The following is a 12179-nucleotide window of genomic DNA, read 5'->3' as shown; positions in this document are numbered from 1 at the left end:
TTCTCCCTCAAACTCTTTTCTCCCGACCTACTTAGAAATCTTTCTTTCATCCTAAATATATGCTTTATCTCGTGGATGTTCTTATGCAAAATTATTTCTTTTTTGTAATACCTATATTACCCAGTCTATAACACTAAGAGTACTTTCCAGTTTTAAATCCTGTGTTCTCATCTAGAATCTATGGCGGTATTAATTTATAAATTTCTTATTTGAACTTAATGTTAACAAGTATATTTAATGTCCCTGTTTCTCAGCAGCCCGAGACTGTATCAGTTCAGTCTTCAGTATTGGGGAAAGGAGTAAAACACCGACCTCCACCTATCAAACTCCCCTCAAGCTCAGGAAATAGTTCTTCAGGTATCACATTCTTTAGTTTTCTGTCATCTTGAGTAAGAAGCGTCATACAGACATAATCTATTTTGTAAACTTGACTCATATTTTGACATAATTCACAGAATTTTTGAATTATAAATGTGGGAAATAACTTTCATATTCTTCCAGGTAACTATTTTACACCACAACAGGCCAGCAGCTTTCTTAAATCTCCAACTCCTCCACCTGCTTCCAAGCCACCAAGTCTTTCTCGGAAGTCATCTGTGGATCTCAATCAAGTTAGCATGCTTTCTCCAGCTGCCTTGTCACCTGCCAGTTCATCACAAAGTGAGTTATAACTTAAATACTTCATTAGCTTTTGCATTAATGTTTCTTAAAACAGTTATTTTTTTGACCAGTAAAATATTGAAATCTGAATGTACTATGTACCCAAAATGTGTAAGTTTTGAGAAGCTTCAGGCAGATCTCTTGTTGATTGTATGTATTATGTGTTTATTGTATTTGTTTTTCTGTATCTATGTATGCACTGTGTGTATACCTTCTAGACTTGCAACCTACACATCTCCTTAAATAATCTATTAGTTAAATATGGCAATAAGAATCCAAAATATTTTTTATTCCAGTGCCCTAGGATCATGTTACATTTTATAGAAACTATGTAGCTGATATGGAAAAAAATGTCATAAGAGTTGTTGCTGCAGTCCTATCTTTGTATATGTAGAAAACCAACTAGGTCCAAGGTGGTGATAAAATAAACTGAAAACCGATTTTTCAAAAACACTCCTACACTCTTAAAAATTGTAATCAGTTACTAAAATGTGGTAATGATCATAAAGCATTATTCTGAAAATATTAAAATGTAATTTTTACTACTGAATACTTTTTTTTTTTTAACATCAAGAAGACTTCTGCAAGAATTAGCATTCATTTGGGAGAATTTCTTCATATTAGAGATTTCTGAGATATTTAGGTACCAATCTGCAAAAACAGCATTCCAGTTTTTTAGATTTTTTTATAGATAACTAAAGTGTGCTGAAAGTTTTAGTACACTGCACAGTGATAGGGTGGTCTTCGCCTTAGATATAAACATCTTCATCTTGATAGCTCAAAAGGTGTAATTTTTCTGCCTTCTTGTTTTGCACAAAGAAAAATTTATAAATTTCCTGGAAGTCTTATTCACACTTCTTATGTTGTGGGTATGGATTATGTTAATCTACTGCACACAGTTGTTACTTTAAGTAAGGGTTGAGTGACAGCTTCTGGACATTCACATTTCTTTCCTTTCTTTCTGCAGGACATGAAAGCTAAAAAAGAAAACACCTCAAGAGCTTTTGGTTTTATTTTTTTGGTTTTTGTTTTTTGTTTTTGTTTTTTTTAAAAAGTTGATAAACTGTGCATACTTCATTCACAACAGATTTTCTATACATTCTTACATTTAAACAGAAGTACACAGTTACTGTTAAAGATGCAGTATTATCTATCAAATATTTGCTTTATAACTGTGTTTTGTAAATTTGTTTGTCAGGATAAACTTGATGTGTTAGGAATTAAACATGTATATTTAGGGGCCAAATATGATGGTTAACCATATGTAATTTATTAAATATGTTCAAAGTTTATCTCAGACTGTTTCAGAAAATAAGCAATATTTTTAAAATGAAGTTCTAAATTAGTGAAATCGTAAATAACAAAGAATGTTATTTTTAATTCCTCTTAAACTTCTTAGGCCAAAGGTAGCATGTAGGAAATTAACTTTCAAATGGGTATTGTGGTAGAATACAAATGTATATTTTACTGTTACTGTAATAGCATCTTTGATGGAATTTTTAGGTGATATACTGCATCCTTAATTGTAATTGAGTGTAGCAACACTCATGTATCATGTGTAGAAATTAACACTTGCAGTTAACTGCTTAAAAAAAACTGGAACAAATTGTCAGTGCTAAGTAAGATTCCATTAACCTTATTTTAAAAAGGACTGGCCATTTATAACAAACTAGCAATTTTTATTTTTCTCAATGAGCAGGATCTGGAACTCCTAAGCCATCTACTCCTACACCAACCCCTTCATCGACCCCACACCCTCCTGATGCTCAGAGCTCAACTCCTATTACCCCTTCAGCCACCCCTACTCCCCAAGATTCAGGCTTCACCCCTCAGCCCACTTTGTTAACTCAGTTTGCTCAGCAGCAAAGGTCTCTGAGCCAGGCAATGCCTGTAACAACCATTCCTCTTTCCACCATGGTAACATCCATAACTACAGGAACCACGGCCACCCAGGTCATGGCAAACTCTGCTGGACTTAACTTCATCAATGTAGTGGGCTCTGTTTGGTAAGTTTGCATTGATGCTCTGAATTTCTTTTCTTTTTAAAGATACTCTTCACCAATCTAAATAATTTCTTGTGAAATTAATAACAAATTGCATATATCTGAAACTGAAAAACAAAAAGTTTAGATGTGGATAGATGCTATCTCAACAAGAGTGTTTCAGTTTTAGGTAATGCATGTATTACATGCACTAACATGATACTAGTACGTATTGGCAGCAGCATAGATTATCATGTTTATTCCCAGTGTTCTCACCTTTTAATCCGTTTATTAAGGCTTTTACTCTTCCAAATTATATCTTAAACCTTGATAAATATACAGTGCTTAATTTTAGATAGTCTTACTGTCAACTGTCTAGCATAAAAACAAAACTGAGCCCCAAAACTGATGTTTAAGACCAGAAGTGCCTACTTTTGTTTGTTTTTCAATCCAAAGAATGACTGTGTAGTTGATTTTTTCTTTTGTAGTGCAAGTTTAATGCTTTGTCTTATTCTCCCACAGTGGAGCCCAGGCTTTGATGAGTGGTTCAAACCCTATGCTGGGCTGTAACACTGGTGCCATAACTCCTGCAGGAATAAACCTGAGTGGCCTTCTACCCTCAGGAGGTCTGCTACCAAATACATTGCCCGGTGCAATGCAGGCAGCTTCTCAAGCAGGTCAGAATATTGGAAATAATAACTGCTAAAAAAATTCAAGTATATGCTAATATAAAAATGTCATTTTAAGCATATTATATATACTTAATGTCCTTATTTCTTGAAGCATTATGTCGCAGATATTTCATTTTAAAAGCCCTTGAAGTTCTGATATTTGAATTAAAAAACATTTAACAGTTAACTTCTATGAAAAGAGTTGGTAAGTTTCTACAAATTAGATCTGCCTTCCAAACATAATAAATTAACTTTGGTTGCATTATTGTCAGTGTAGTCTTATTCCAGGTAAAAGACCTATTTTGGAAACATAGGTTGTATGAGAAAGGCAACACAGAAGGGCAATAAAAAGCCCAGCTGCTGGAGCCAGACTGCCTGAGTTTGAATCGCAGTTGTGCAACTTATAAACAGTGTAATCATGGGAAAGTCATCTCACTTTCCTTGTGAATGAAATGGGGAATAATAATTGACAAGCCTTGCCTCAGACTTGTGAAGATTAAATGAGTAAATACAGATGATGTACTTAAACTGGCTGAGACACATAAGCATTCAAAAATATTTTCTGTCCTCCTCATAATTAGTAATAGTTTTATTGCAATAATAGTTACTGCTGTTAAATGTCCTGGAAAATAGTTGTAATTACTTGCAGTATTTTTTTTTAATGTTTATTTGTTTTTGAGAGAGAGGGAGACAGAGTGTGAGGGGTGCAAATATGGGAGGGGGTGGAGGGAGAGGGGATGGACAGAGGATCCAAAGCTGGCTCTGGGCTGACAGCGCGAACCATGAAATTATAACCTAAGCCAGAGTCAGACACTCAACCGACTGAGCCACCCAGGTGCCCCAAGCACTAATTTTTAGTGCTGTTTGAAAGAATGTATTGTAATACTTTGGAACAATCCAGTTTCTTACTGCTGAGAAAAAATTTAGCAGGAAAAACAAACTTGACATAGTAAGAAATATTTTTTTTTTTTTATTTTCTGGGTTACGAGAAATCGAACCCAAAAAATATAAACAAGATAACATATTGCTTTGATTTCCTCATTCTAGCTGGTGATTTCATTTTAGTGTTCATAAATGTTCCTTTAGTGGCAGAAGCCCTGCAGATGGAATCAAATGTTGAATTTAGGATGTTTATATTTACATATACTTCTACCAATTAGTTACACATGGCTCAAGATGTTAACCATGGGGCCTAAAAGAAGTCTCTTAATTTGTCTCCCTCAGTTTCATTTGCTCTAAAATGGGAGTGAAACTAGCTAATTTCAGATGGTACTTAGGAGAAATTAGTGATCTGAAAGTGCTTTTGGTAAGCTATAAGCGTTATAACGGAGGTAATCCATTTTTAAAGGAAGTCATGTCCTATGTCTTCATGAGAATCTATTAGTATATCAATATTGTAATATTATAGAATGATTATGTACCTTCATTTTCTTACACAATACTTGATACCATTAACTGTGATCGTGGTGCCTTTTGTCTTTTTTTTAATGCAATTGTCTGCTTTAGAGGACTAGATACATTTTAATGAGTGTTCAACTTGGTATATTTTCTTAGCAGAATATACACATACCTTGAGCAAACCCACAGTCTAAGCTAAGAATGGTTACCTTTTTTTATAGATTTGTGTAGGGAAAAAAATGGAAGACTATGCCACAGAGGCCGTATGGGACCCACAAAGCCTACTGGAAAAGTTTGCCAACTTCTGCTTTATGTTGCCTCACAGATTTTTGAGAATAAGTTCAGGATAACAGTTTCGAGCCTTATACACAAAATTCCGTGTTCTTTTAACATTATTAATATTACCATTTATACTTGAAAAAATAGCAAAGAGCATTTGGGTTCTCAGAGATAGAATTATTATTGTATGTATACTACTTAGCACGGAAGAATTTAAATAGATATCAATACCTGAAATGTGGAAAATTCCACAGCAGTGGTAGTTTTATTATATTCATGGTGTCTGCAATACTTCCTCATTACTTTCTCTAGCCAAAAGTCAAAACAGTGATAAAGAAGTTATCATTTCTGAAATAATAGACTACAGGCATACCTCAGTTTATTGCACTTTGCAAATACGCATTTTCTTTTACAAATTGAAGGTTTGTGGCAACCCTGCATTAAGCAAGACTGTTGATGTCGTTTTTTCCAACTGCATTTGCTTATTTCATACCTCTTGGTCACATTTTAGTAATCCTTGAAATATTTCAAATCTTTTCATTATTAATTACATTTGTTATAGTCCTCTGTGATCAGTGTGACTCATTGAAAGCTCGGTTGATGTATTTTTAGCAAAATATTTTAATTAAGGTTTGTACGTTGTGTTTTTAGACAAAATGCTATTGCACACTTAATAGACTATAATATAAATGTAACTTCTATTCACTGGGAACTTAGAAAATTTTGACTTGATTGCAATATTCAGTCTACTGCAATGGTCTGAAATTGAACCCCCAATATCTCGGAATTATGGCTGTAAAATGTACATGTGGCACTCCATAGTAATGAATTTTTTTTTTTAATATATTTTGAAGTATAGAAAAAATAACCACATCTATGCTGAAAATACTTAGTGTTCATATATACTATTATATAAAATATTTTGAAGTGTAATAAAATTTTAATTTCCTGTTATAACCATGAGTTTCTTTTAACAGGTGTTCCATTTGGTTTAAAAAATACTTCAAGTCTCAGGCCCTTAAATCTACTCCAGGTAAATGTGAAACACTGCTTTTGATTGAATTTTTTACTTTATATCTTTTTTAATGATGTATATCTGATCATAAATGAGCATTTGAAATTTTGAAGTCTGTTTAAAACCTTCTAAAAATGTGGTTAAGTATTGCTCTCTTTGTAAGAGCACATGAAAAGCGTATTAAGGAGAAAGAATCCGTGTCCTGTATACCCTGCTCATTGGTGCTAGCACCCTGCCTAGTCACTTACCAAGGACTACATTTTGTCTACAATAGCAGTAATAAATATACTTAGAAAATAATTCCTCTCAACAGACATTTTATGTGTACATTATACGTATTACTTTTTTGTTTGAAGAGAGATTTTTAAAATAGCGATTTTTTTCTTTCCTAAGCAGATTATGATTGCTTGGCACAGTGCCAAGCACTTAATAGTCATTCAATAAATGTCAGATTAGTTTGTGTCTAATGATAAGGCGTTACTTACGTGTTGTCAGTGTCAACATATAGAGGTTGAAAGTGGAGAATTTAGTACACGTTGTGAACTTACAATATTTTTGGTGTTATGCTAAGTACTTTAAGAATGAAGTCCAGCGTAAAGCTACCAGGTTGGAAAATTGATGGGGTTATCTACAGAGAATTTTTAGAAAAAGTAGACATGAATGTCTGGACATAAAATGGCAGAGCTTTGGATTATTGGGAAATGACAGTACCAGACAAATCAACCCAACCTGGTATTCAGGAATAAGAAACAAATCAGGAAATGTGTTTTAAGCCAAAACTTAGAAAGCATTTCTTACGCAAGATGCAGTGTATTTACATCTTGTACTCACATTGGTTTATTTAGCCAACTTCCCAGCCTTCGTATTGCTGTTGGAAGGGAACAGTGGAATCCCTTAAGAGCACTAATAAGGAATAAGGACACTTTATATATTAATTATATTTTGCAACCTTTATTATCTGACTGAGGAAGGAACAGTTGACTTAAGCTATGTCCAAATTTCCAAATTTATCTAACGATGAGCTGTACTGAGATTAGAGATTTTGACTTACAGACCTCTTTTTTAATTAAAAAAAAATTTTTTTTTGACTACACATACCTAAGAGTTCTAAATATAAGGACTTCATTGTGCTTATACATAAGTCCCCAATTATCCATTATCCACAGGAGATATGTTTCAATACCCCCAGTAGATGTTCAAGATCCCTAAAATATGGATAGTGCCAAAACCCTGTATATATTGTTTTTTCCTATACATCATACTATTAACCTTAAAAATAAAACTCAGGTATTTTATCAGCAAAATGGGTTTATTTGGGAATAATAGAGAATTGCTATTTGGGCCAAGCAAGCTATGGCAAAACCATAGGCAAGTTCAACAGACACAGGAGAAGAATGTTATTTTGTGACAGAGGAGGAAGTTGGAAAGGGTTGTTGTGAATGAAGTCCAAATGAGAAAAGGGTTCAAGGCGATGATGGCTTCTCATTGGATGAGTTTAAGGGTGGTCGATTTCTTGGTAGGAGATGCAGTATATACATCCCTGCTGGGACCTCACATTCCTTTCCTGTTGAGGATTCTTTTGTTGGGGTCTGTAATTGACAATCTTCCTATAAATGATGTTGAGCTTCCTAACTGTAGTTAGGCTTCCCTTTATTTTCACAGTTCCTACAGTGAAGTTTAATTTGTGAATTAGACACACAGATTAACAGTAACTAATAGAACAGTTATAATAGTACAGTGTAGTAAAAGTTATGTAAATATGGTTCCTTTCTTAAAATATTCTGTTCTACTGTATTCACCCTTCTTGTGATTTGAGATAATAAAATGCCTATGTGAGGAGATGAAGGGAAGTAAATAATGCAGGCATTCTGGCATAGCATTAGGCTTCTCTTGACCTGACCATGTCAGGAGGATCATCTGCTTGTGGACTGCAATTGACTGTAGTAACTGAAACTCGGGAAAGCAAAACCGTGCATGAAGGGAGACTACTATAACTTAAATTTCTATAGAATAAATGGAAAAACCATTTGTTTCCTGATGCATTTGGAAACCACAGTTTTAATTTTTAACATGGAGTTTTCTGGGTGCTTTAACAAGTGTTTTGGGGTTTTTGGTCTGGTTTGGTTTTTGAAGTAATTTAATTTTGATAACGTAATGACAGAGCAGCAAGTAGTACCAAAAATATGGATATCTAATGCACTTGCTTTACAGCTTTGGAATTCCTTACTAATTCCTTACTATGTTATATAAGAATCCATGCATTGCTGGGTTTTAAAGCTAGAACAAATTACAGAAGTTTTCTTAATGTATGTCTCTGATTATCACTAGTTTCTTTTATACTTCGTAATCATTTAATGTTGTTTTATATTGATGTGTAAGAAGGATTAAATGTACATTTGGATAGCTCACTATTAACTTGAAGCAGATAAATTTATGTTTCAGATTACTTACATATTTTTTTTTAATTTTTTAAAATTTTTTTTTTTATTTATTTCGAGGAAAGAGAGAGAGAGACAGCATGAGCAGGGGAGGGTCAGAGAGAGAGGGAGTCACAGACTGAAACAGGCTCCAGGCTCTGAGCTGGCAGTCAGCACAGAGCCCGATGCGGGGCTCGAACCCACGAACCGCGAGACCGTGACCTGAGCGAAAGTCGGACGCTTAACCGACTAAGCCACCCAGGCGCCCCTCAGATTACTTACATATTTGAGAGCCCAAAGCAATAGCACTTAAAAATTGTTTTTAAATAGATTTTCTTTAAGGGTAAGGATATTGGTGTGGTTTGGTTTTTGTTCCCCTGTTTTCCTCAAGCCAGAGAAGAATGCCTGATACACTGTGAGTGTTCCAAAAGTATATGGAGTAAAGAAATGTAAATAATGTGAAATTATCTGATTAGTTCTTCTTTAATAGCTTCCAGGTGGTTCACTCATTTTTAACACTCTGCAGCAGCAGCAGCAGCAGCAGCAGCAGCAGCAGCTTTCACAGTTTACAGCACAGCAACCTCAGCAGCCCACAACGTCTAGTCCTCAACAGCCAGGGGAGCAGGTATGTACTTCCTAGCCCTCCATTTGCTTTGTATTACAGAACAGCACTTTTTATTTTCCTGTATATTCCAAGCATATTTGACATGCTTTTTTAGTTCTCACGAACAATTCTTATTCTGCTTTTCTTTATTAGCAGTAGTAGTGATCAGTTATTGGGTGCCTATTTCAGATTCTCTTTCTGCTCCTAAAGCCCATGTATTTTTTTGCCCAGTCATCATTCTTCTGTGTACAGTATTTTTTGTCTCTATTGGAATAGAGATGTTCCTATTATTTATGAAGCTTAAGGCAGAGGGAAGAGACACAAATGAATATTTGTATGTTGTCAAACAGAATGAAATTGAATAATGAAATTCTTTAACTCATGAAGGATTACTTGGCTGGGTATTAAATTGATTTTCACTTGTTTTTTAATTATGGTAAAATACATATAATTTTGTTGTTTTCAGCCATTTTAAGTGTGCATCTCAAGAAGTGTTAAGTATATTCATATTGCCATGCAACCAGTCTCTAGAGCATTTTCATCTTGCAAAACTGAAACTCTGTGTCCATTAAACAATAATTTCCTAATTCCCCTCTCCCTAATCCTGACAACTACTTCCTATTTCTCTGTGTTTGACTATTCTAGACAGTATTTGTCTTTCTGTGACTCGCTTATTTTACTTAACTATCATGCCTTCCAGGTTCATCCGTGTTGTAGTATATGTCAGAATTTCTGTACTTTTAAGGCTGAATAATCATTGTGGAATTGCTTTGTGGATATTCCATAGAACTCTGGATATCTGTACACACCCACACAGACCACATTTTGTTCATCTATCCGTGGACGTTGGGATTGCTTCTATCTTTTGGCTGTGATAAATACTGCTATGAACGTGGGTGTACAAATAGCTCTTCAAGTCCCTGATTTCAGTTCTTTTGGGTAATCCCCAGAGTAGGATTTTTAATTTTTGAGGGACCATATATTTTCCATGTGGCTATACTGTTTTATATTCTCTGCAGCAGTGCACAAAGTTTCTGTTTCTCCACATCCTAACAAGTTTCAATAGTTATTTTCAGGGGCTTTTTAAAATAGTTACCATCATAACAGATGATAGGTAATCTTTCATTGTGATTTGTGTTTCCCTAATGATTGGTGCTATTAAATTTTTTCATATACTTGCTCGTCTCTTATATATCTTCTCTGGAGAAATGTTTACTCAGGTCCTTTTGCCTATTTTTCAAATCAGGTTTTTTAGGAGTTTTTTTGTTCTTGAGTTACAGAAATTCTTTATATAGTCTGGATATTAATCCTTTATGAAATATATAATTTGCACATATTTTCTTCTACTCCATGGGTTGCTTTTCACTCTGATTATCTTTTGATGCCCAAAAGTTTTCAATTTTGATGTAATCCCACTTTATTTTTATTTTTGTTGTTTGTGCTTTTGGTATGTCATATTAAAATCTTTGCCAAATCCAGTGTTGTGAAGCTTTTTCCTTATGCTTTATTCTGAGAGTTTTATAGTTTTAGGTCTTTTTTTTTTAATTAGTTGAAAATGCTGCCCACTGTTCACTTCTCTGTAGGTTTTTGGAAAGTCTGACACATACCTTCGTGTTGTAAGTTAACTTCAGAAGATTGCCTAGAAACCCTGAAAATTTGTTTCTATCTTTAAAGTCTGAAACTGTCAGAATTTATATTTCCCTGTCTTTTCTATTGGGCCCTTTTAACGTGTAGTTTCCGATCTTTATTTCTGGAATAATTTCCTGCTTTGCAGTTCTGATTTGTTCCTTTTTTTCCGAATTTCCTAAGGTAGAAGCTTAGATTATTGAATTGAAACCTTTCTTTTCTAAAATAAAGTGTTATAAATTTCCTTCTCAGTAGTGTTTGAGCTGCTTCCCACAAGTTTTTATGTATGTGCCTTTATTTTCATTCATCAGAGAGTATTCGCTAACGTCCCTCATGAATTTCTCGTAAATCCGTGGGGTTTTAGATGTGTGCAATTTGATTTTCACATATTTGAGAATTTTCCAGATAGCTTTCTGTAATTGCTTCCTAGTTTAATTACATTGTGTTGTGAAAACATGTATTTTCACTTCTCTTCAGTTTTTTGAGTTTTTCTTTTGGATGGTCTGTCTGGCAGTCTTGTCTTACAGTTATGTTTAGTACTGTAGGGTGTTTTTAGGAGGAATACTGCCAGCTGGGTGGAAATTTGGGGGAGGGTATTATATTTGGGGAGTTTTCCTTTTGTTTTAAAATAGATTTGTTATGGAAGTAATGTAATCTGCTTTTCTTATTCCTGTTCATTACATGAGCAGAGCTCCAAGTTCAAGAGTATCCTCTTCTATCAGGACTGTGCTCTTCCGTGCAGTGAATCTAGGGAAGTCCATTCAAGATAAATGTGTTACAACTTTTTGGAAATGTTTAACTTACGTTGTTTACTAAAATGTTATTTCAAACATTTTTTGGTGGTAACAAAGTCTTTTTCAGGACAAAAGTTTTTAGTTTGGGTGCAGTCTGAGTTATCAACTTATTTCTTTTATAGATTGTACTTTATGTATTATGTCTAGGAATGCCTCACCCCACCCTAGACCCCAAAGATGTTTTCCTTTGTTATCTTCTAAACAGTTTTAGAGCTTTTCATTTAAATCTGTGATCCATTTCCAGTTAATTTTTGTGTAAGGTATAAGACTTGGGTCCATGTTCATTGGTGGGGCCAGAGAAGGGACGTTGTCCGATTGGTATAATGCTGTTTGTTGAGAAAGTGATCTTTATAAGTGTAATTACTTTTACACTTTTGTCAAGACCTATTTGCATGGCTTTTTGTGTTCTGTATTCTTTTCCACTTATCTATGTTTCTGCCCCTGTGCTGGTACCACACTGTCTTGATCTGTGTGGACTATATGGGAAGTCTTAAAATCAGGCAAAGGTTTTCCTCCCATTTTGTTTTTCACAATTGCTTAGCTGTTCCAGGTCTTTTGCCTTTACGTACAAATTTTAGAATCATCCTGTCTATAGAGGGCGGNTTTTTTTTTTTTTTTTTTTTTTTTAAGAAATTGAATTCTCAAACAGAATAGGTTTGAGAATGACTTTACCATCTTTACTGTGTGAATTTTCTTTTTTTTTTGTTTTTTTTTTATGTTTTATTTATTTCTA

At 34.3% G+C, this 12179-nt stretch overlaps 1 protein-coding gene across 13 annotated transcripts in view; it reads left to right on the top strand.

Annotated features, from left to right (window-relative positions):
* Positions 1 to 12179, top strand: part of SUPT20H (SPT20 homolog, SAGA complex component) — a 42096-nt gene that overhangs the window by 25721 nt on the left and 4196 nt on the right. For 7 of the 13 annotated variants that reach the window (XM_077752553.1, XM_077752555.1, XM_077752554.1 and 4 more), the window contains 6 exons: positions 255 to 357; positions 502 to 660; positions 2360 to 2666; positions 3165 to 3319; positions 5968 to 6023; positions 8913 to 9047. In XM_077752553.1, the coding sequence (XP_077608679.1) occupies positions 255 to 357; positions 502 to 660; positions 2360 to 2666; positions 3165 to 3319; positions 5968 to 6023; positions 8913 to 9047 (915 nt within the window). The remainder of the gene's footprint in view (positions 1 to 254; positions 358 to 501; positions 661 to 2359; positions 2667 to 3164; positions 3320 to 5967; positions 6024 to 8912; positions 9048 to 12179) is intronic. The other 6 variants (XM_077752565.1, XM_077752563.1, XM_077752564.1 and 3 more) reach the window with 3 other exon arrangements.

This window comes from Crocuta crocuta, unplaced genomic scaffold, assembly GCF_008692635.1.
Source record: "Crocuta crocuta isolate KB4526 unplaced genomic scaffold, BGI_CrCroc_1.0 scaffold190, whole genome shotgun sequence".
Taxonomy (NCBI): Eukaryota; Metazoa; Chordata; class Mammalia; order Carnivora; family Hyaenidae; genus Crocuta; species Crocuta crocuta.
Note: the sequence above shows the minus strand (reverse complement) of the source record. Positions and strands in the feature narration are given on the sequence as shown.